Here is a 25,387-nt window from a genome sequence, read left to right as displayed (position 1 = left end):
CAGACAGCCAATTTGAATATTTAACACCCATTAGGGTCGATGTTTCAGCCTTGCTACTGTTTCGCCTGTGACACAGCAGCTTCCGTTATGTGTAGAGGCTGACAACTCACTGGAGACATCCTTGCTGCAGCAGGTCAAGGGGTCTTTGCAGCCAGAAGCTCCAGGGGACAAAGAAGAGCTTGATTAACAAAAGGTTGCAATTCCACCCAAGACCTGTCCAGCGAAGCAGTCTCCCTTCCACTCCGAATAACCTAGCAATTTATACCCTGGCTATTTATTGAAGTGTTTGCTAGCAAGGATGCTTCCATGATGAGGTGCACTCGTGGTTCTGACCTGAAACAGCAGTAAGCACTTCTACTGGTGAGACTGCCTTAGCTATGATGCTGCCATCCCTCTGATTAACCTGGTAGCATCAAGAGCCTTAAGGAAGCAATCCCAGAGATGGCCAGTTTGGAGGTGACGCCCTGGAAGATTGCAATGCTAATCCTGGTGCTGGCAAGAGTGGGCTCAAGATCCCCTCTCTGGTCTTGATGTCTGGGTCCATAAGCCTGCAGGAAAATTCTCCCCACTCTCTTTACGTTCTAAGCACTCCCCAGTAATCTTCAAACATGCTTTCATAAAAAACAAAAATAATTACTACTACCATCTCTAATCGTTTGCTGAGCCACACATTTTAAATATATCCTTTTCAGTTTGAATATTATGTTGTAAAGTTGTAACCAAAAAGTACATTTATTGTAAGAGTGTACATTTTAAAAATTTAAACATTATTAGCATTTTGTATTTGAACACAATACCTTGTGGAATAAACAGGAACAATGTACAGCTGGCACAATAAATGTTGTGCCGACCGCTTCAAAATTAACATTGCCTAATCAAAAGTTTTACATCACTCAACCCTGAAACTATAAGATTTTAATACACTAAGACCCTATAGTATTGTATTTCTTCAATAGATGCTTTTGGGCTTTTACTACTAATTAGCTGTGCAATATGGGGCATTGCAATCATTATGGGTTTGCGCCCAAATTAACTCAAAAGTAGATGAAATATTAGGTTTAATTTTAATTGAATTCTTTTTGAGAATGGAAAAATATTGCCAAATCTTACAATTCATTTTCAAATATTGAATTGCTAAACAAAATTTAGTGATGTACTGTGTTCACCTCCCATAACAACAAGAAGTGCAATACAAATTAGATAATTTAAATGTCTTATGAGCTGGATGGAGCATTTCCTGCATGCATTTTTCATTACAGAGATGTTGATTAAGTATTTATTTTATGTAGTCTCGTGAGCTTTTCCTCCTCGCCAATTCTGAAGAAGGAAAATAGACATATTTCACACAGAAAAGTCTTGTAAATAAAACCAAAAAGAAAGAAAGGTTGAAAGTCTTACATCAGCCTTGCAACTTGCACTTCTGAATAATTTGTTTGTCTCTTTCTAGTGGTGAAGGTACCCCAGAAGACACTATTGATGGATGCTCTGAAAGAGGAATCGGAGATTGTTTATGATTTCTGTATGTGTAACCCACCATTCTTTGCTAATCAGTTGGAAGCAAAGGTAAATCTGTAAATCATTTGCTTACCAATATATTTTCTTAATTCATATTGTCCCTTTTCCCTTTTATGTTCAATTGTTCAATCTATTTGGACAATGCAACATTCCCACTGAAATTGACCTTTAACACCATGATCAACTATTTACCATGATCGTTTTTTTATAAATTATGTTTCACATATTCTATGGTCAGTCACATCAAATGAATGATTCCCTGGTTTCCTGCGTGAATCTCTTGCGTTCATTCAGCTATTTCCTGCTCAATAATAATATTTGACCATCATCCTTTTTTAGACCTTACGTCGCTTAGTCCCCATCTTAGCTGAAAAATTAGCTATATTTCCTTTAACAAATAGTGCAGGTCTGATGGCAACAGTTGGTTTCATCTGTAAGACATATCTGAAGACTGGACTTCATCTTAAGGCTGTGGGACTACATAGTCATGTTATGACATAAGAACTCTGCATATGCACACTGACAGAAGTTTTGAAGCTAGACCACAGAGATGTGCTTTACTGCTGATTCACAAGTAATTTAGTATTTTGTCACCAACAAAATGTGTTGCAGGGGGGTAGTTGATCTGCTGCTGAAAGAATTACAGGGTTAATGGAGTAGTGGAAAGAACTTAGTATAAGAATGGAGCTGCATTCCAAAAGATACCTTAAATTTTGATCATGGCTATTGTAATCAATGCTCTTTTCACTCAATCTCTATATGTTAAACCACTAAGGAATAGAATAGTTCACCTGCTTGCCTACTAGCTTTTTTTGTTATGGAATGGTCAAGCAAAGCTCTGTGAGGGAGAAAGTGAGGAGGAAAACAAGTTAAACATGCAACATGATAAAATTGATGTGTGTGTGCTTATATAAGAGCCGAATAAAAGACAGAATGTGAGGCAATAGTCTTGTGGTATTATCACTAGACTGTTAATCCAGAAACTCAGCTAATGTTCTGGGGATCCCAGTTCAAATTCCACCATGGCAGATGGTGGAATTTGAATTCAATAAAAAAAAGTATTTGGAATTAAGAATCTACTGGTGACCACGATTGTCAAAAAAATCCATCTGATTCACTAATGTCCTTTTTAAGGGAGGAAATCCTTACCCGGTCTGACCTACATGTGACTCCCGAGTCACAGGAATATAGTTGACTCCCAACTGCCCCCCAAGGGCAACTAGGGATGGCCAACCAGCGACATCCATATCCTACGAATGAATAAAAAGACTGAAATAAACATAGAAGGATGTTAGTATAATATTCGTCCAGAATCATAACTGTGAAAAAGTAGTGAGACAGGAAGTTAGAATTATCTGGTTTTGAATACTGTTTTCTGAAACTGTGGGGTGCTGATGGAACTCAAACTGAGCTTCAATGAACAGGTTATTGAGGAGTAAGTATCACTTGATGGCACTTCAGTTACTTTACTAATAGTTACGAGGAGGATAATAGATAATTAACCATGCTAAATTTACTATTTCCTTTGTGGGGTGGGCATGTATGAAGGATTACCAAATTGCCGGATAGATGCAAGTGTCTGGACTGTAATGGAACAGCTTGGCTGGAGGGGAAACTAGCTCTGATGCACAAATCTTCAGCAGAACTAGATGTTGCCAGGGCCATCACTTTTACTATGTCCAAAGCAGTCAGCCACTTAAAGTCTTGAGGAATAAACTGAATTACTCAGACTCTTGAATTTGTGATAATCAAGACCTTAATAGGAGACCGGGTAAGACCATCCCCCATGCTCCTTTTTGCAAGTGCTTGAAAATATTTTAGCTTTGTCTCTTATGCTCATTGGAGTGGGGTTCAGTATGGTGGATAATTGGGATGTTCCTGGAACCTTCTCTTTCACCTGTGAGTTGCACGGTTGTTCACACCAATCTTAACTGAATGTCACACACAGTATAAGTTAACATTGGCATAATTCTTGTAAATATAGCTGTGGGACTACATAGTCATGATATGACATAAGAACTCTGCATATGCACACTGATGGAAGTTTTGAAGCTAGACCTCAGAGATGTGCTTCACTGCTGGTTCACAAGTAATTTAGTATTTTGTTACCAACAAAATGTGTTGCAGAATGGTTTTCTTTTGATTGGTAGTGAACCATGTGAGATTTACCATTTCCTTTATGGGGAGGACATGAATGAAGAATCACCAAATTGCCAGGTAGATGCAAGTGTCATAACTGTAGTGGAATAGGTTGGCTGGAGGGAAACTAGTTCTGGTGCACAAATCTTCACAACCATTATTTTGTAAATTGAGATTGTGTTTTTAAGTGCCCTGTTTGTGAACAAAGCTCCCACTCACCTGATGAAGGATCAGCACTCTGAAAACTTGTGGCTTGTGCTACCAAATAAACCTTGTGGACTTTAACCTGGTGTTGTGAGACTTCTTGCTGCACAAATCTTCAGCAGAACCCCGAGGATTGATCTTAGTTCCTTCTGATTTGCCATGATTTGGTCATCAGCTGCAGGAAATTTATACTTTGTGTGCTGTCAGTTGAAGAGCAAATGATATTCCTTTACAGCTCTAGAAGGATGAGCCTCAACGGGTTTAGTGATATTTTCTCATCATTGACTTTTTATGTTATTTACACAAATGCCCATTGTGTGTAAGGTGATGAACAAGAGGCTACATTAACAATTTCATTTTCAACTCTAGGTGATAGCTATATTAAGTAAAAGGAAGCAAGTATTATCAAACATTCTATTGTACCTCGATTCTAACTGATGTTTTAATTAATAGGGTGTAAACTCCAGGAATCCAACTCGTCCACCTCCTAGTTCTGTAAATACAGGTGGAATTACTGAAATTATGGCTGAGGGCGGAGAGTTGGAATTTGTAAAGAGAATTATCCACGACAGCCTGCAGCTGAAAAAAAGACTGAGGCAAGTGATGTGGGAGAGTCATTCTTTCCAATTACCATTTTATTGTGGGATGCAGATCTTAGGACATACCCTGAGCTCAATCATTGCATGTTTCAAAATGTAAATTTAAGTATATTTAAGTAAATATATTATTTACTGCAACGTTCATAATGTTAAGATTTACATCTTCGGCCCTGTTAGATCTGAATTTCGCTGGCACTATTTCCATTTATGTGCATATAGCTGTGAGACTAAATGATTAGACAGAGATATTGCCAGTTCCCAAGAACAAGAACTCTGCCATTCTACCCTGAAGGTGACTACTGATAGTCATATTACTAGAATGTTGCTGAACTGCTGCAATTAACAGCAGAACAAACAAAACTATCAATTTAAAAAAAGGATAGAAAACTTGTTTGATGCTCTTGGCTAACACATAGTGTAAATTAGTGGCAATCGTTTTAAAAATATTCACCAGAGTCACAATAAAACAATAATTCTTAGCAATTTTTAGGAAACAATCTGGATAGCATTTGGGTTGTAAAATTGGCATTGCGTTGTGCAGCGATGCACTCTATCTATTCTGCTTTAGACGTAACTTGTTCTTGGTCATTTCTATAACCTTGAACCAATAAAAACAAAACAGCAGCTCACATTTGTATAATAAAAAAGATAGGAAAACATCCCAGAGCACTTCATGGAAGGTTTATTTATTGTAACTTTGAAACTGCAGTTAAATTTTTTATTTGTATTATAATGCAAAATATCTAACACAGTAAATTGATTGAACGCAAATGGATTTGTCTCTGGAAACATTGTACTTTAAAAAATTATAAGCATCTGCTATTCACTAAGATCATATTTAACTGAGCTTAATAAACATGCAAAAGTTGACACATTGTTTGTTACAAAAGCTGGTAAAGTTTGCACTTTAGATGGAGTTGAGTGGATAGTTAAACTTTTTTTTTGCAAATAGGAGGGCCAGTTAAATGGTATGTAATTATCATGATGGTTTTAGCCATAAGTTCACAGACCACAGCTGCCTTTGTTTTCATTTATTTGTTGAGCTGTGCACAGAAGAATTTATGAATCATTTTGTACATCACTGTGAAGTTGACAATATCCATTATTAAGCAAATCAGTTGTTCCTGGTTCATTAGATAGTGCCTTTTCCTTTTATCGTGATAAAGGCTAATGGAAAAATTATGATTTGTGACACATGCTCACTAAAACAAAATATTAAAATTTAAATATATCATGGTAATTTTTCTTGATCACCGGATGCGCATTTTTGCCAGTTTAGAACTCAATGTAAAATATCAGTCAGTCAAATTGTGAGTTGTTTATTATTATGAAAGATTAAAAGCTGTAAACTTACAGAATTTCTAATAAAATCAGGGACCACGGAAAGTATTATTCTAACAGAGGCTGTCACCAGAAATGCTAACCTTTATTTTCTGACAATTTATTTTCTTTATTCAAACAATGATGACTGTGGTGTTTTAAAGCATGTTGTAGTTTTATGATATGCTTAGTACCTTTTAAATCCTAACATATTCTAAATGGTAGAAATTTGAAACCACCGTGAAAGGAAATTTGAAAAGTTGCCTAATTACTACATTGTATAACTCCATTTAGGTCAAATGAACTGTATGCTACGTGCTGAGTATTCCTAGCACTTCCTGCTCCTAATACAAAATGCTGAATTGAGATGACAGCCACAAATATGATTTTGTTCAAATACAAATGAGGTGCAAAGTGAATTGATACTTAAAACGCCAGTCATTCCAACTTTGCCTTCAGGCATTATCTTGTGTTACAGATGCCTAACTGAACACCCCTCAGATCTAACTTGATACAATGGTTAGCACTGCTGCCTCACAGTGCCAGGGACCTGGGTTCAATTCCAGCCTTGGGTCACTGTCTGTGTAGAGTTTGCACGCTCTCCCAGTGTCTGCGTGGGATTTCTCCACATACTCTGGTTTCCTCCCATGGTCTAAAGATGTGTGGGTTAGGTGGATTGGCCATGCTAAGTTACCCCTCAGTGGCTCAAGATGTATGGGCTAGAGGATTAGTGGGATAAATATATGGAGTTACAAGAATATGGCTTAGGTGGGATGCTCTGCCAGGGAGCCAGTGCAGACTCATTGGGATGAATGGCCTTCTGCACTGTAGGGATTCTATTATTTTAGCAAGATACTGTAATAGTGTGTCCAGAAAAGTGTGATAGGATATATGATTCAACAGCTTGTATATTTGTTAATCATTTTGGTTATTAAATATGGCACGTATTAAAATAGGTCATTGAATACTTGTTAGAAATTGTTTGTAGCAAACGTGCCAAATGCCTTAGTTTCCTGAGAAAGTAGAGGCGTTGGTGGGCTTTGTTAACTAAAGCTCCGCATGGAGGGATCAGGAGGTTGTTGGTGATCTGAACTGTTGTTAGAAATTAAGAAGTCAATTATTTTTCAGCATCTTCATCATTTGTTCCAAAGCAGTTTGGGTTTTTAATTCAAGTCTCTAACTGGCTGTTCTTGAGGCAAATTTTAATTTTAGGAGCAACATCACAGATAATGAGAAGTTGCTCTATTCAGAACAATGCAAGAGAAAGCTATGATAGTGCAGGCTCAAACCCTTACTCACATTTTGAGATGAACAGTCAAGCATCAGATCTGCAGCTAAAATTTGCAAACAAACGGATGGAGAGCAATGAGTTGTGACAGAATTGTCAGATGTCAGACTCTTTCATGCCTATTTTGCTTTCTACTCCAATCAAAGTCTGTGACACAAATCCATTGTGAAGCTCTTTATCTGTCTCATTCATTTGTTGCCGAGAAGTTGTCTGTTCTGTTCACACTATAATAGTTTGCAGCTTAAAGCTGAAAGGTAGAAATAATCTTATATTTTTTTAAATTTGATTTATTATTGTCACATGTATTAGTATACAGTGAAAAGTATTGTTTCTTGCACGTTACACAGACAAAGCATACCGTACATAGAGAAGGAAAAGAGAGAGTGCAGAATGTAGTGTTATAGCTGTAGCTAGGGTGTAGCGAAAGATCAACATAATGCGAGGTAGGTCCATTCAGAAACCTGATGGCAGCAGGGAAGAAGTTGTTTTTGAGTTGGTTGGTACGTGATTTCAGACTTTTGTATTTTTTTCCTGACGGAAGAAGGTGGGAGAAAATATGTTTAGGGTGTGTGGGGTCCTTAAGTATGCTGCCTGCTTTTCCAAGGCGGCGGGAAATGTAGACAGTGTCAATGGTTGGGAGAACTGGGCTTCATTCACAACTGTAGTTTCTTGCAGTCTTGGACAGAACAGGAGCCTTACCTAGCTGTGATGCAACCAGAAAGAATGCTTTTTATGGTGTATCTGTAGAAGTTGGTGAGAGTAGTGGACATGCCAAATTTCCTTAGTCTCCTGAGTAAGCAGAGGCGTTGATGGGCTTTCTTAACTATAGTGTTCACATGAAGGGACCAGGACAGGTTGTTGATCTGGACATCTAAAATCTTGAAGCTCTCGACCATTTCTACTTTGCCCCTATTGATGTAGACAGGGGCATGGCCTCCACTACAGTTCCTGATGACTATCTCCTTTGTTTTGTTGACATTGAGGGAGAGATTATTGTCGTCACAACAGTTCACCAGATTCTCGATGGACACAGCATTTTGGGACACCGGTGTTGAGGATGATCATGGAGGAGGTGTTGTTGCCTATCCTTACTGACTGTGGGTTAGGAAGTCTAGGGCCCAGTTGCAGAGGGAGGAGCCAAGCCCCAGGCCAGTAAGTTTGGAGGTGAGTCTTGTAGTAATAATGGCGTTAAAGGCTAAGAGGTCATCGATGAATAGGAGTCTGACATAGGTGTTTTTGTAATCTAGGTGTTCCAGGGTTGAGTGTAGGCTCAGAGAGATGGCATCTGCAGTGGACCTGTTGCAGCGATAGGGGAACTGTAGCACATTCAGGCAGTCTGGGAGGCAGGATTTGATTCATGCCATGACTAACTTTCAAAGCACTTCATAATGTTTGATGTCAGAGCCACTGGATGATAGTCATTAAGGCACGCTGCCTGACTTTTCTTTGGTACGAGGATGATGGTCATCTTCTTGAAGCAGGTAGGGACCTCAGATTGGTGTAAAGAGAGTTGGAGATGTTGTGAATAACCCCGCCAGCTAGTCCATGCAGGATCTGAGCGCTCGACTATGTACCCCACCTGGGCCAGTCGCTTTCCATGGATTGACTTTTGTGAAGGCTGCTCTGACGTCAGCAATGGTGACCTCGGATACAGGTTTATCTGAGGCTTCCAGGATGGAGTGTGCGCTCTTGCTGACTTCATGCTCAAAATGGGCACAAAATGCATTGAGCTCAATGGGGAGGGGTGCATTGGAGCCAGCGATTTTATCTGCTTTCATCTTAAGTGAATAAGTGAACATCTACAGTTTAGAAAAAGCTCTACAATTCCAATTATAACCTTTTTCTTAAAAATAAACAGCAGTAAATATGTGGCTTCCACTCATTGATTTCTGTTGGAAAGCTGTGAATTCTTATCTGAAGTCATTATCTACTAATGTTAGCTTTCTAATTTCGCTTCTATTTATCCTGTCTGATCGATTGAAAATTTAGACCTCATTGTTGCACATTGGTTGTTTCTTTCTAGTACCTCATCCAAATGACTATTTGTCAAGAATTAGCACCAAATTTAGGCAGCTTAGCTGTATCTTGGAGAAGTGCAACTGCAACACCACCGTCAACACTCACCCCCCACCCCCGCAATGATATCCACATTGTGTGCAACATAGCACACACCAAATTTTATGGGCATTCCATATCAGTACGCATGAGTAAATTGACAACCATCAGGTTTATATAACGTTAATAAATTTTGAAGCTGTGGAAGATAACAGGGCCATGTGGAGAAACTAGCTTGCAGGATTAGTTATGAATTCTGAGAACAAAGAGCTGCAAGGACATGATTGGTGAAATGGCCTTCTCTTGTGTTGTAAGCGTCTAGCTCTATGTATAGCAAAACTTGCATAAAATTCAGGATTCATGGAACACTGTAAAAAAATATATATATTTAATGGGATGTGGGCATAGTTGGTTCAGTCAGTATTTATTGTCCATCCATAATTGTCCTACAGAAAGTGAGTTGCCTTCTTGAACCTCTGCAGTTCAAGTGATATGGGTACATCCACAGTGCTGCTGGGGAGGGAATTCCAGAAATTTAACCCAGTGACGGTGAAGGAGTGGAGATATATTTCCAAGTCAGGATGGCACCTAGCTTGGAAGGGAGCTTCCAGATGGTACTATTCCCATGGACCTGGCGCTTTTGTCTTTCTGGAGTGTGGAGGTCATGGGTTTGGAACATGCTGTTTAAGGAGCCTTAATGAGTTCCTGCAGTGTATCTTGCATTTTGTACACACTGCTGCAACTGTGCATCAGTAGTGGAGGGAGCGAATGTTTTGATTGGGGGTGCCAATCATTGCGTGGTATCAAGCTTCTTGAAATGCAAAACCAAAAGAAAAAACACCTTTGATATAAATTATAGTTTAAATCAAATATTAACTGAGTTCACGGTTGCTATGTACTTGCTGTTAACATGCGTGCTGCCATCCACTTATGAACTCTTTTTATCTTCCGTTGCAATTTGCACACATGCTGTGTGATTCATTTAACCCCAAGGCTGCAAAATGATAATGGGACAAAATACCTCTTGCTGCATTGATTTCAACATCTTCTAACCCTGGAGGACTCAGAAGGACATACATATGTGGTTTCTGCTGCCTGTGAACTTTAGGTTAAATGTCAACCACTGCTGTAACTTTTCAGAAAACTTAAGTGTCACTGCCTGACTATGTCATCTGCCTCGAAAGCACATATTTAGTAAATAAGTAAAAGATTAAAAATTGAACTAATGCCAATTCCTGGTGATAGCTGTTCGCCAGCATCATTCTTTCTCAACACATGTCTTAAGAAAACTAATTATGAACGAAGTCTTTCTCCCTGCATTATAGGCCAGAATTCTGCAACCATCCCTGCAGCTGGTATTCTCTGGTCCTGCTGCAGTGAATGGAGATTTGACTGATAGTCACAGTCTTTCAATTCTCGATACCTAGTTTTTCTTTTTTTTGTTGTTTTCTATTTTCTTGGACTTATTATAATTACCTTGCTCTCATGTTGCCTTTCTGTTTATTACTATATGTTTACATCTCTCTTTGGTTCTCTGTATCTTCTTTGTGGTACCATTCCAGTGAGTCTCCATTTGTATTTTTCTCCATCTCCACAGTACAATCATTGGGTTAGAACATAGAACACTACAGCACAAACAGGCCCTTTGGCCCACGAGTTGCGCCGATCACATCAACACCTACCAATCTATAGACCTATCTATAACCCCCAATCCCATTAAACCCCATATACTCATCCAGAAGTCTTTTAAAAGACCCCAGCGAGTTCGCCTCCACCACCACTGACGGCAGCCGATTCCATTCACTCACCACCCTCTGAGTGAAAAACTTACCCCTAACATCACTTCTGTACTTTCCTCCCCGCACCTTAAATCTGTGTCCTCTCGTAGCGACCATTTCAACCCGGGGAAATAGCCTCTGAGAATCCACCCTATCTACTCCTCTCAACATTTTATAAACTTCTATCAAGTCGCCTCTCAACCTTCGTCTCTCCAGGGAAAAGAGTCCCAGTTCCCTCAACCTAACTTCATAAGGCATGCCTCCCAGTCCAGGCAACATCCTGGATTGTTTCATTTACACAAATAGCACATAGAACATAATAGATGTAAAAATGGCAGATGAGAATATATTGTAAATTGGGACGTGCTGGAGTGGGGATGGGGATTTGATGAACGAAAGGATTTTTAGGGCTCAGTGCATAAATCGTTAAAGCTACCTCACAGATGCAGGAAGCCACCAGAAGGGTTAACAGGATATTGGGCTTCATCGCAAGAGTGTAGAAAAGAAAAACAGGAAGGATTACAGTGGTACAAGTGCTGCTCAAACTTCGTTGTGTTTCGTTTTAGCTATTCTATTTAAGGAAGCATAAGAAATAGGAGCAGGAGTAGGCCATCTAGCCCTTCGAGCCTGCCCCCCCATTCAATAAGATCATGGCTGATCTGTCGTGGCTCAGTTTCACTTTCCCACCCTCTCCCCATAACCCTTAATCCCCTCTCTTATCAAGAACCCATCAACCCGCTTCTTAAAAATATTTAGCGAGGCAGCCTCCACCACTTCAACGGGCAGAGAATTCCAGAGATTCACCACCCTTTGAGTGAAGAAGTTCCTCCTCAACTCCGTTCTAAACCGCCCCCCCTTTATCTTGAGGCTGTGTCCCCTAGTCCTACTGTCTTTTTTGAGCGGGAAGAGTCTCTCCACCTCTATCCTATCCATCCCATTCATCATCTTATACGTCTCAATGAGATCTCCCCTCATTCTTCTAAACTCTAACGAGTACAAGCCTAGTTTATTCAGCCTCTCCTCATAGCTCAATCCCCTCAACTCCGGTATCAGCCTAGTAAACCTCCTCTGCACTCCCTCCAGGGCCAAAATATCCTTGCGCAGGTGCGGCGCCCAAAACTGCACACAGTACTCCAGCTGCGGCCTCACCAATGCCCTATACAGCTGCAGCAAGACCTCCCTACTTTTATATTCAATCCCCCTCGCTATGAAGGCCAGCATCGCATATATTGGCCTCGGAATTAGTCTGATGATGATTCACACAGGCAGGGTTTAAAAACCAAGCTTTGAAAAGTTGTATTAATTTGGACTACAGTGCCTGGAAATTAATTGTTAAGAGGTGTCAAATTGAGATATTTAAAATAAATTAAGGAAAGGGAATCCAGAATCATGGTATGTAATAGAATGTAGAAAGAAAGTCCTTAGAATTTAGAAAGAAATACTTACATTGATATAGTGCCGCTTGCATCTTTAGAATGTCCCAAAGTTTTTCAGAACCAATGAAGTACTATTTGAAATATCATTGTTATAATACAGGGAATTTTTATTTAAAGCAGTTGAAACTGAATGCCAGATATTTTTCCTTTTATAGTGTGTGAGCACATGGAATACATTGCCCAATAATTCCTTGAAGGCATAGTCAATTTATGGGAAACAGACCTTTGGAAATTATGGGTCTTAAAGATTATGGAGAAAAAGATTATGGAGAAAAAGTGGGGAGTTGGAATTAAAGAAACATTGCCATGGCTAACAAAATTTTATTGGAAGGCAGAGTTGGTATTTTTGTTGGTACGCAATAGCTCCAATATTATTTCAGACAGATATTCAAATTTTTATCTTATTTTGTTTAAGTCATTTAAAAAATGAACAAAGTCTACTCGTACTCATATTATCTGAAGTTTTTAACACTAAAATATCGCTGCATTATTTACATTGTTTAACTCAAATTACTGGATGAGTCAAATCTTGGCATGAACTAAAATTCTGGATGACCAGCTGCAGGTGACAAAAATGCTGAATCACCTAAGTGAAGAAAGTTTTCCAAGCATTATGTTCATGCTCAAATCTCTTGGCACCAGACGCAGATGAACAGATATATTAAGAAAATTCACCAGAACATATTAAAATAATTTTCTTTTTGGTAAAAAGCTTCTGTATTTCTAATGATCTTCTCATAGAAAATCACCTTAGAATATTTTACTGGAGGTGCAGAGTAAAAAATGGAAAGGGTTAAAAGAGATTGATAGGCTTATGAAGATGAGAGACAAGTCAGCAAGATAAAATGGTTAGAGGGAAGCATCAGGGACCACAGGGTAAAGGAGATAGTCATTGATTTCAGGAAGTGTAGTGGAGGACATGCCTCTATCTACATCAATAGGAATGAAGTGGAAATGGTCGAGAGCTTCAGATTTCTAGGTGTCCAGATCACCAAAAACCTATCCTGGTCCCTCCATGCTGCAGTATAGTTAAGAAATTGCAGCAACGCCTAAACTTTCTCAGGAAGCCAAGGAAATTTGGTATGTCCAGTGCAACTCTCACCAGCTTTTACAGCCGCACCACAGAAAGCATCCTTTCAGTTTATATCGCAGTCTGATAAGGCTCCTGCTCTGTATAAGACTGCAAGCATCTACAAAGGGTTGTGAACGAAGCCCAGTCTGTCACGCAAACCAGCCTCTCATCCATTGACTCCATCTACACTTTCTACTGCCTTGAAAAAGCAGCCAGCATAATCAAGGACCTCATGCACCCCTGGCATTTTCCCTTCACCTTTTTCCATTGGGAAAATAATACAAAAGTCTGACATTGTGTACCAACCGACTCAAGAGCTATCATCAGACTTTTGAATGGACCTACCTTAGATTAAGTTGATCTTTCGTTATATCCTATCTATGACTGTAACACTACATTCTGCATCCTGTCCTCTTTGAATCATATGCTTTGTATAGCACACACGAAAAAATACTTCTCACTGTATACTTATACATGTGACAATAATAAATCAAATTAAGCAACAGGCAAATCATTGCCACTGGACAGATTATTGCCAATGGAGAACAAAGTAAATGAGGACTACGCTGTAATTCTGGTGTTGTACCTGTTAATTCTCCAATACTTTTGAGCAGTTTGCTGACTCCAATGTTTTACCCCGGTGCCCTTATTTACAAGATGGACAAAGGACAAACACAAGTAAAGGTTCAACAAGTTTATTAATAATAACACTACTAACCCTTAAATTACCCACATAAAACAAGAGGATACCCCAGATTCAAGTATACTACCCACAAAGGTGGTTTGGTTAAAACTGCAGGCTCGATTCTCTGAGTTCTTCTGGTCCGTCATTACGAAGGTGAGTCTTGATGGCAGCTTCTTCCTTCCTCCCTTCTCTGTTCAGTCTTCCGAATGGTCAAGGGTTGCCTCCTTCATCAAGTCTTCACTGCTGTTGCATCTGAAAATGTGTCTCTTTATCCCCTGCCTGCTTGCCTTTCCAGAAACTTCTCTGGCTTCTGGCCAATGAGGTTCCAGGAGGGAGTTCCAATACCCAGTGGGTTTCTTGATGTCTGCCTGATAGGGTACTAGGCATCCATCTCCATGCTGTTGCTTACATGTAGCTTGTTATCAGATTAAGCCAACTGCGGGAACTTGCAGTAACAGAAAGTCTGGCCCGATCTGGACTTCTGACAATAGGCCGGTGCATTTCAATGGGGTGCAAAGATCTCCTAAGTATCAGTAGGGTGCAACGACTTTTGATGGGTGATTGATAAATCAAGCCCAGATAGGTTTATGTATTGTACAATTGGCCTGCTCATGGTATTTTAATATGCCCAATTCTTTAATTTAGGATATCCAATTTTATCAGCCTTAAATCTAGGTCCTGTTTATATTACACTGGCAAAGAAGATGTGGGTGCACAGCTAGAGCAGTTCATTTGGTATAGTAAGTGATCTTGGAACATATGAACCTGGGACTTAGGAGCAGGTGTAGGCTCTTCAACCCTTCTAACTTGCTCTGCTAATCAACAAGGTGATGGCTGATTTGGTTGTGGTTTCAACTTCATTTTGCTCTCTTGCACCCTTTGAGCGGAAGAGATTCTCTTTGTCTACACCTTAAATGGCAGGAGTTTAAAGGTGAGAATTAAAATCTTGATGATGAAATGAGCAACGGAGAACCAGTGAATCATGGATTGAAATCTTGTTGGAGATCAAGTTTTATTGCAATAGAGGATTCATCTGGCCCAGTTCTGAATTGACTGAATTTATGGAGAAGAGATTTATAAAGAAAACACTGGAGAAATCTGTGTGGAGGTAATAAAAGTATGGATCAGTACTTTTGCGCTAATGAGAAAATTATGTCCCAGAGTGCGGAGGCAGAAAGGCTACAAAAAGTTGGGATTATGAATTGTATTTCACAATGTTTGTTTAAGGCTTTCAGTATTTTCAACAATTGAAGTTATTTAATAATGCCTTTCAAAAGTTACAATCATTAAAATAGCAGGTATAGATAGTACAAATTCACTGTGTGGACTGGGCATCAGTTATGTTGTTATTACAATTATCTATTTTTAGATCTAATTGGTCATTTTTATTATAGTGGGCTGATTTATTATAGCTTAAAGGATGTCCGTCCGTACAACTTGCATTGCTGTTTGAAGAAAATGTCTCACATTGCACTTCATTTGGGGTTGCAGAAAAATAAATGCACAAAAGAATAAAGAAACAGATGCTGAGCCATGGTGCAAGAAATAGGAGGGAGCAAAAGGTTGGTCAAAGATAAGGCGCTTGAGAAGTTATTTTTAAAAGATGGACAGCAAAGTGGAGAGGCACAGGAGTTTAAGGAGTGAATTTCAGTAAGTAGGATCAAGACGGCTAGCAGAATGAATGGAGGATAGGATAGAGAAGACCAGAGGAGGAGGAGGACGAATGGTTTCCAGCGATGATGTAAGACTAGAGAAAGTTGTGGAAGTAGGCTGATGCAATGCTGTGGAAGAGTTATGGACAATTTATTCTAAAATACCATAAATAGGAAATGCAAGAAAGCAACTTAGAGCTACAAATGCAATGTAATTAGTTCATGTACACAATGTGGAACCTCAATTATATATTTTCACCATTATTTGTGAAAATTATTTTTGGTATTGGAATTTGGCTTGGGGTACCCAAGAAGTTGTTAAAATTGGGCAGTTAAAACTAGGGCAGTTGACTTGAAATTAAGAGATGTGCATGACACAAGAACAGATACTGACAGAATAGTCAGTGATTTGAATCTTTGAACTGTGGAGTGGCAACAGTAAACAAAGAAGCAAGATCTGTCTTTCATTATTGCAATGGAGAGGGATAGGGCCATACGGCAGGGCAAGGTTTATAATTGGGAGGGGGTAATTATGATGTGATTAGGCAAGAATTAGGGAGCGTTAGGGAAACTGTTAGGGAAAGGCATGAATGAAAAGTGGAGCTTGTCCAAGGAGCAAATATTGTGTGTACTTGATAGGTATGTCCCTGTCAGGCAGCGAGGAAATGCCGAGTGAGGGAACCATGGCTCACAAAAGAGGTTGAATGTCTTGTCAAGAGGAAAAAGGAAGCATATGTAAGTTTGAGAAAACAAGGTTCAGTTGGGTCGTTTACAAGGTAGCAAGGAATGAAATAAAAAAGGGCTTACGAGAGCTATGAGGGAGTATGAGAAGCCCTTGACAGCTTGGATAAAGGATAACCCCAAGGCTTTTTACCCTTATGTGAGAAATAAAAGGATGAACAGGGTGAGGTTAGGGCTGGTCAAGGATAGAAATGGGAGCTTGTGCATGGAGTCAGAAGACATAGGAGAGGTGATGAATGCTTTTCTTCAGTGTCTACCAAGGAGAAGGGCTGTGTTTTTGAGGATGAGAGTGTAATACAGGCTGATAGGCTGGAGGAGGTAAATGTTCTGAGGGAAGATGTATTAGCGATTTTGAAAAACCTGAGATCAGTAAGTCCCCAGGGCCAAATGGGATAGATCCTAGGATTCTTTGGGAGGCAAGGGATGAGATTGCAGAGCCTTTGGCTTTGATCTGTGGGTCCTCACTGTCCATGGGAATAGTACTGGAGGACTGGAGAGTGGCAAATGTTGTTCCTCTGTTCAAGAAAGGAAATAGGAATGACCCTGTTAATTATAGGCCAGTTAGTCTTACTTCAGTGATTGGTAAGTTAATGGAAAAGGTACTGAAGGACAGGATTTATGACCATTTGGAAAGATGCAGCTTAATCCAGGATAGTCAGCACGGATTTGTGAAGGGTAAGTCTTGCCTCACAAATTTGACTGAATTCTTTGAGGAGGTAACTAAGTGTGCAGGTGAAAGTAGAGCAGTTGATGTTGTATACATGGATTTTAGTAAGGCGTTTGATAAGGTTCCCCATGGTAGGCTCATGAAGAAAGTAAGGAGGTGTGGGATAGAGGGAAATTTGGCCGATTGGATAAGTAACTGGCTATTTCATAGAAGACAGAGGGTCGTGGTGGATGGAAAATTTTCAGACTGGAGATCAGCTTCCAGCAGTGTGCCACAGGGATCAGTGCTGGGTCCTTTGCTATTTGTGATTTTTATCAGTGACTTGGAGGAGGGTGCTGAAGGGTGGGTCAGTAAATTTCTGATGATTGGTGGAGTAGTGGATAACAGTCCTACCAAGTCTGTATACAGACATGACCACAGCCAACCCAGCCTCTCCCATGGATGCATTTTTGCTGGTAGCAGCAATGACTACTGGGCTTCACAACTCTGGCACTGGCTGACCATTCTTTCGATTTCTTTATTGATGCCTGGACACCAAACATAACTTCAGACTAGTGCTTTAATCCTACTTTGTCCAGGGTGTGCAGCATGCAATTTCCTTAGTAAACACCACCAGCTGTGGGATGGTACTATAACATGAGTCCCTCACATAACACACCGCTCCCACACGTTAGAACCACCCTAGCCTGCAGGTAAGGTCTGATTCACTTTGACTTGGTGCCATCCTTGCATCACCATCCAGTTAACCTTTGAGAACACTGTGGGTCCCTTTTGGTCCAAGTTTTTATATGAGTAACTGAGATCAATGCAGCACCAGCACTATTTCTGTGGTGATGGTACCTTCTACAGCGGAGGGAGATGGCTGAGCGTATCCGCATTCAATGTTTGCATTCCTGGCCTATGCTGGAAAGAGTAGCTGGTACGCAGCTAGCTGTAGAGCCAATCTCTGCACCCTCACAGAAGCAATTGGTGGCACTGGTTTATCCTCTTGGAGTAAACCCAACAACAGTTTGTGGTCTGATACTATGGTGAAATGTCTGCTATGTATAGATATGGATGAGATGTCTTCACTGCATAAATTGAAGCCAGACTTTCTTTGTCAATCTAAGAATACTTTTTCTCAGCATCTGGTAAGAGTCTTGATTCAGATGCATTTGTTCACTTTACTCTGTCTGACATTTTGTGGGGCAAGTCTGCTCCCAGTTCATATGGTGATGCATCATAAGCATCTACTAATGGTTTGGTTTGGATCACCATGTGCAAGCTGTATCAACGACTAAGACTTGCTTTACTTTTGCAAATGTTTCTTCTTGTGCTTTTCCCCATTTCTATCACTGATGCTTCTTCAAAAGCGTATGAAAAGGGGTTAAAATTATAGACACATTTTTTAGGAAGCTGCCGTAATAATTCACCATTCCTAGAAACAGTTTTAACTCTGATACTTTTCTCGACTGCGATATTTCCTTTATGGCTTTAACTTTATCCTGCAAAGGATGTAGACCTTTATATCTCACCTGAAACCCAAGTATGTAACTTCATTCACCTGGAAAGTGCATTTCTCTCATTTCAAATGGATGCCCACTTCTTTAAAACTTCTTAGAACCTCCTCTGAATTTACCCTATGCTCCTCAGGGGACACTGCTATAATTAGGACGTCATTCAGGTACTCCATTATTTTAGGAATGTCCTGCAATAAACTTGCCATTGTACGGTGGAAAATGGCACAGGCCAATGAGACTCAAGGCTGAATGGGTGCACTGGCATAACCATTTGTGCATGTCGATGGTAACTAACCACTGGGAATCTTCATCCAATTCCAACCGCTGATAGGCAAGACGGAGATAAAACTTGATATACTTAACGTCCCCTGCTAATTTGGTGTAGAGGTCCTCATTTTTGGAATAGGATATCTATCTGAGCTTTTTGCGTTAGAGTTAATTTATATAATCCCCACAGATTCTTCCAGCATGATCAGGTTTTGGAATAGGGACTATAGGCATAGCCCATTCAGAAAACTGTACAGGTTTTAAGAGACCTAAGTCTTCGAATCTCCCTAGCTCTATTTCTGCCTTGAATGCATAAGGCACTGGGCGGGCCCAAAAAAATTTAGGCATTTCCTTCGGAGTTTAAATAAATTTTGGCAAATTGGCCCAATAGCTCTTGAAATCCTCCATCCTTATAGTTAATACCTCCAGCCAGTCTAATTTTATCTGCTTCAACCAGTCTTGACCCATGAGACAGAGTCTGTGACTCTCAAATCACCAGAATTGTGCTGTTTGGTTTGCGTAGAATACTGTAATTGGAGCTGACCCCACCATCTTCAACATCTCACCGGAACGATGGAGGTTGAGGGGCGATCCGATAGAAGGCTACTAGATTATGAGAAGCATGGATAGAGTGGATAGTCAGAAGTTTTTCCCAGGGTGGAAGAGTCAATTACTAGAGGGCACAGGTTTAAGGTGCACGGGCCAAGGTTTAAAGGAGACGTACGAGGCAGATTTTTTTTACACAGAGTGTTGGGTGCCTGGAACTTGTTGCCAGGGAAGGTAGCCGAAGCAGATACAGTAGTGACTTTTAAGGGGCATCTTGACAAATACATGAATAGGTTGGGAACAGAGGGATATGGTCCCTGAAAGGGTAAGGGGTTTTAGTTAAGTCGGGCAGCAAGGTCAGTGCAGGCTTGGGGGGCCAAAGGGCCTGTTCCTGTGCTGTAATTTTCTTTGTTCTCTTTGTTCTTTGTCTCTCCTGCAGACAAAATGATTCCTGAATCACTCAATCTTAATGTTTGCAGACCTTTTCGAAGATTTTGGAATGCTTGTTTCCTCTGACTGTGACTGCAGCTCCTTGGCTGCCCTCCATTTTAAGAAATCTGTCATTGACCATTAAGGCTATTTCTGTAGGCGACACCTGCTTGAGTTGGACCTGATTTAAAGAGTACAATTTGCATTTTCTGTTGGGCTCCTCATCCAGTTTCTTTAATGGAGTTAACCTTACTGTTGTTTATTTTCTTTGTGCGTTCCATCCTGCCTGCATCATCCTGCTCCATGCTTGTAAATGATTCGTCCTTTTACAACTGAAACATTTCTGCACTGGTAGGTTTCTTGGGAGTGCTCTCCGCCATGTCAGAAACAGGCTTCCACCCCCAGTGCTATACTACACTCTCTTGTACTGTTCCTTACAGCAGCCATTTCCCACCTTATTGGGCACACCTTGTTGTTCACCTCTGCCTTGCTCAACACTTTCAGTCACCTGGACCATCTCCACAGCTTTTTATAAGGAGGTCTTAGTCCCAACCATCAACCTTTACTGCAATGTGAGGCTGTTGATCCCATAGACCAAATGGTCTCTGAACATCTTCCCTAAAGCTAACCAAACTTGCAGTACTCTGTTAATTCTCTCAATCTGGCCACAAAACCAGAGGCAGTCTCCCTTGGCATCCAGACTGCAGGATGAAATTCATACCTCAACATGATGATTGAAGGTCGAGGGTTAAAATAATCTTTGACCATTTCGACTATCTGGTCAAAAGACTGTGTCTGGAGTGTCAGGCGATGTTAGATTCCTCACATGGCTGTATGTTTATGAGCCACGGACTGAGTAGTATCACTGCTCTCATTGACTGCAAAACACTAACACAGCCTTTTGATATATTGCCTCAAATTTCCATTTATGGGTCAAACAGCTCGATCTTTCCAATTAGAGGTGTTTTTATATAACTGCCTCTTTGTATCTTTGGTATTCATTCTCCTCCCCTATCACTGAGCACTGCGATCTCCTGATGATTAGCAAAGTTTTTTCTCATCGCCAGTGTAGTAAAGTCAAAGGTGACTATTGTGGCTTCAAGTATTAATTGATTTATTGGTCTGACATAACTGAAAAACATGTCTGCTTTTCTCCTCTCTGGCTCCAACTGAAGTTCTTCCCCATCCCAGGATGCATACGCTTGCTCCCAATTAGCACAGCACCCATGCAGCCTTTCTGTGGGGGCTGGCCCAATCATGTGACCTTCAAAGGATTTCCCCTTTAAAGGGGCACGTTAGCACAGCTGGTACATGCCGCAAAATACAATTGGTTCTATCGGAAGTTCGGTGATGTGATTCACTCTGGCTCTGTGATTTGATTGGTCAACCCAATGATGTTGTCTTAAAGATAGTTTAAAATCTTCTGTCTGAGAACAATTTCTGTTACAAGTTTCTATGTTCACGTTTTTAATGGAAGCTATCTTGCCACTTCCTTCAGCAAGTTCTGTTACCTCCTCTCTAAGAAAGGTAGAATTACAATATGTAGGACAGATGTTATGGTCTCGCTCACCCCGAAACCTTAAAATCCCACTTGAGGTCAACAAACCTTTCTATGATCCACCCACTCCGATTCCCGTGGCGGGCTGGGCGGTAAAATTCCGGCTGATAAATTTACATAGGTTCCATTAAAAATGTAAATACAAATGTTGATAAAAGGAAAAAGCATTTTTGGACCTAACTGGGTTGAAGATGTATGAATAACTAATACCATATTGTTGATGTGTATGAATATAAAAAGTTGAACTCTGACGAATCGCTAGAAATTGACGCCTTTAATGCACAAATTAATACCTCAGCTCTTTAAGCTGGGGCATCTTAGATAGTATTTACTTGTTAACCTGATTTCTCTACTTCTAGGTGGTACAGTTGCATGTTGGGAAAGAAATGCAGCTTGGCTCCTTTGAAAGAAGAACTTCGACAACAAGAGGTAGTAATTGAGATATGTCAGGGAAAGGAAGGAAAGGTGTTTGGGCTGCACTTGCTAAACGAAATTTACCTGCCATTTTGGCAAGCAATTGAAATTATATTTTAAAAGTTTCTCAGCTATTAAAAAAATTGACATCTGGAATGCAAAATCTAACATTTAAGATGCGTTGAGCATTTTTGGCTAAGTGTTAATAATTTATCTTGTAGTACTGAATTCCCAAATAATAGCTTAAATAGACAAAATTTTGAAGGCTGTCTGGCAGTTCTTATCAGCAAATGGAATGTACCACTCATAGAATGTTCATTGAGATCTGATTAATAGGACACTGATTAGTGCTTATGATTTCCCCACATGGTAAATTTCATATCTTTTGGGCAGTGAAGAAAGAAGCATGGAGCGAACGTAAGGCACTTTGCAAAATGGGAAACTAATTGGCCCTGCTCTCACTACTATCAAATTGTGGAAGAACTTGGAGTAAAGCTCTCTTATCTGACATCTCAATTGGCCTGGGGTTTGATGTAAGATAATTCAATTTTTAAAAAGGGACAAATTTAAAAATAATCAAGTCTCTAGGGTTTTAGAGCATGTGCATCCTTTATAACCCAGTCTATAGTCATGTAAACAAACATACCAGTACCTATCCCAGGGTTTAATTGTGAATAATTCAAATTGTCAAGTTAAAGGCATACTGCTTCTTCGAAATATGCTTCTTTATTTGCATGTGGATGTAAGCTGTTTTGAAACTAAATATTGGTTATCTTGTGCTAAATAGCACTTCACTTTGGAATTTAAATTTCCATTTTTTGCTAAGTCTGTCACTGATTGACATAACAAAAATTGGCAGCCCTGGGCTAAATGCATCAGTTAATTTGCAATCAGTCAAGCTTTTGTTTTTGTCTCTAAGCACCTGCTGTATGTCATCCAGGTCCCTAAAGTCACCCACACTGAATTCTGTCAAGGACGAACCATGAGGTGGGCTTTGGCATGGAGTTTTTATGACGATGTAATTATGCCTGTAAGTATTGCGTTCAGTGAGTCATATCAGCCCTCAATCTTCCAATACAATTTAAAACATGGAAGATTACAACCAGGTTAAAATATTTCAATGATCATACTTAATTTATTATGTGGAGTTCAAATGTGTACTTTCAGAAGAGAATATAGTATTATCATCCTCTTCTGAGCCCCAGCTTTACCGAGCTTGCTGTGTTGTAAACTTTATATTTAAACATTAAAAGTCAATGCAAAACAATAACCTTGTTGCCACTGAATTTTGGGTGTATCACACAGATTCTGATCAGGTTGTGGTGAAGCTTTCATTTCTCATTTACTGAATAGCTGCAAGCTTATTTGTAGATTATTCTTTCTAACAAATGGGTCTTGATCCAGTTGTAGTTGGAGATTGAATAACGTGACATTATTAAATTTATGTGGATTGTGATATCTAGGACTAATGGCACGTGATGTATTCATTATGCGGCATCAAATTTATACTTATTAAGGATTCCAGAATGTTTAGTAAGATGTTGAAGAATATATAATTTCTCTTCTAGGCATATTAACGTTACTCCTTAGAGAATTTTGTTTCCATATTTTATTAACACTGAATCCTACATTTTGCCACTTTAGGCAGTAAGCAAATAGGTTGTGAGCCTTATATGTACAATGATTGCTGGTGTTTACATAGCACCTGTAATGTAGAAAAATATCCTACTGCGCTTCACAGATCCGTGAAGAATAAACATTTATTTGCTGCCCAGAGGGGAAAAAAAATAGATTTGAATCCCAGCCTCTTCTAAAATGCTTGGCCAAATACTAGAATAACAATGGGTTAATAATCCCACTCAATTTTTCAAACACAGTGAAATTGAACTGCAATATCATAATGAGCAATTGCACCTATACCAGTACAGTATTTAACCAATAGGAACAATGGTGTCAATATCCACAGACACTATTCTGCCCACAGTTTCCACTTGACTTTCAGATCAAGGATAATGCAGGTTTAGAGATGAAATAAAGCCATTTTCTCTTTCTCCAGGTGAAAAGAGGGCACGCGATGAATGCAGTGATAAGGCATGGTTTTGTGAATTGATTTGTTTGACCTTTAATGTACATTTTCCGTGCCTCTGTTCAATATATTTAGCCACTTCAGTTAATAGCATTGTGATATAAATCTTAACAAGGTACTTCTATAGCAAAAGAGTCAAAAATCCCAAAACATGACAAAGTGTAGAAATTTATGGCAAATTTTGATTGATACATTTGGAGGAAAAATAGTTATTTGTCGTTGAGTTGGTACCATTTCATTATAGATTTAAGTTGTTGCTGGAACAATTTAGTGAAAAATTGAGGTTTTTTTTACATGGTTAATTTAGATGTGAAATACCTTATCACAAACAATGGTGGATGAATAAGGGAGGTGGATAACTATTTGAAAACAATTTTAGAAAAGTATAGAGAATGGCAGGAACATTGGACCAAGGAATGCTCCTCCAGATAGATGGCCAAATGATCTCATTCTGTTATGGAAAGTTCCATGTTTCCATGTAGAGCCATCAAGAGTATAGAAACACAGAGGGATCTAGGTGTGCAAGTCCACAAATCCTTGAAGGTGGCAGCACAGGTGGAGAAGGTGATGAAGAAGGCATATGGTATGCTTGCCTTTATAGGACAGGGTATAGAGTATAAAAGCTGGAGTCTGTGTTGCAGCTGTATAGAACGCTGGTTAGGCCACATTTGGAGTGCTGCGTCCAGTTCTGGCCGCCGCACTACCAGAAGGACATGGAGGCTTTAGAGAGAGTGCAGAGGAGGTTTACCAGGATGTTGCCTGGTATGGAGGATCTTAGCTATGAGGAGAGATTGGGTAAACTGGGGTTGTTCTCCCTGGAAAGACGGAGAATGAGGAGAGACCTAATAGAGGTGTGCAGAATTAAGAAGGTATAGATAGGGCGAACAATGGGAAGCTTTTTCCCAGGTCGGAGGTGACGATCATGAGGAGTCACGGGCTCAAGGTGAGAGGGGCGAGGTATAACTCAGCTTTCAGAGGGACGTTTTTACACAGAGGGTGGTGGGGGCCTGGAATGCACTGCCAAGTACGGTGGTGGAGGCAGACACGCTGGCATCGTTTAAGATTTACCTGGATAGTCACATGAGCAGACTGGGAATGGAGGGATACAAACAAGTGGTCTAGTTGGACCAATGAGCGGTGCAGGCTTGGAGGGCCGAAGGGCCTGTTTCCTGTGCTATACTGTTCTTTGTTCTTTGTTTCGGCTTTTTGAGAAATTCTGGAGTTCAAATCAGGGTTTTAGTTCATTGCATCTCACTTTTTGATATGCTCACTCTTCCTTGTACCATAATGTTTGCTGTAGCAAATATATATTCTTGAAAAGAAGGTAACATTTGAATACACTTGTAATACTTACTATTTATAATATATAACATGCTTGAATTTTTAAACACCAAAAAGGAGAATTGGTTGTGTGAAACTACATTTTTTTTCCAATTG

The 25,387-nt window shown here is 39.9% G+C and overlaps 1 protein-coding gene across 4 annotated transcripts in view; it reads left to right on the top strand.

Annotated features, from left to right (window-relative positions):
- mettl16 (methyltransferase 16, N6-methyladenosine) overlaps positions 1-25,387 on the top strand; it is a 130,295-nt gene that overhangs the window by 83,169 nt on the left and 21,739 nt on the right. For all 4 annotated transcript variants that reach the window (XM_080210816.1, XM_080210813.1, XM_080210814.1 and 1 more), the window contains exons 5-8: positions 1,448-1,563; positions 4,312-4,454; positions 21,810-21,879; positions 22,805-22,894. In XM_080210816.1, the coding sequence (XP_080066942.1) occupies positions 1,448-1,563; positions 4,312-4,454; positions 21,810-21,879; positions 22,805-22,894 (419 nt within the window). The remainder of the gene's footprint in view (positions 1-1,447; positions 1,564-4,311; positions 4,455-21,809; positions 21,880-22,804; positions 22,895-25,387) is intronic.

This window comes from Carcharhinus amblyrhynchos, chromosome 23 (assembly GCF_965287045.1).
Source record: "Carcharhinus amblyrhynchos chromosome 23, sCarAmb.v2.hapA, whole genome shotgun sequence".
Taxonomy (NCBI): domain Eukaryota; kingdom Metazoa; phylum Chordata; class Chondrichthyes; order Carcharhiniformes; family Carcharhinidae; genus Carcharhinus; species Carcharhinus amblyrhynchos.
This window is presented reverse-complemented; position numbering and strand designations above follow the sequence as displayed.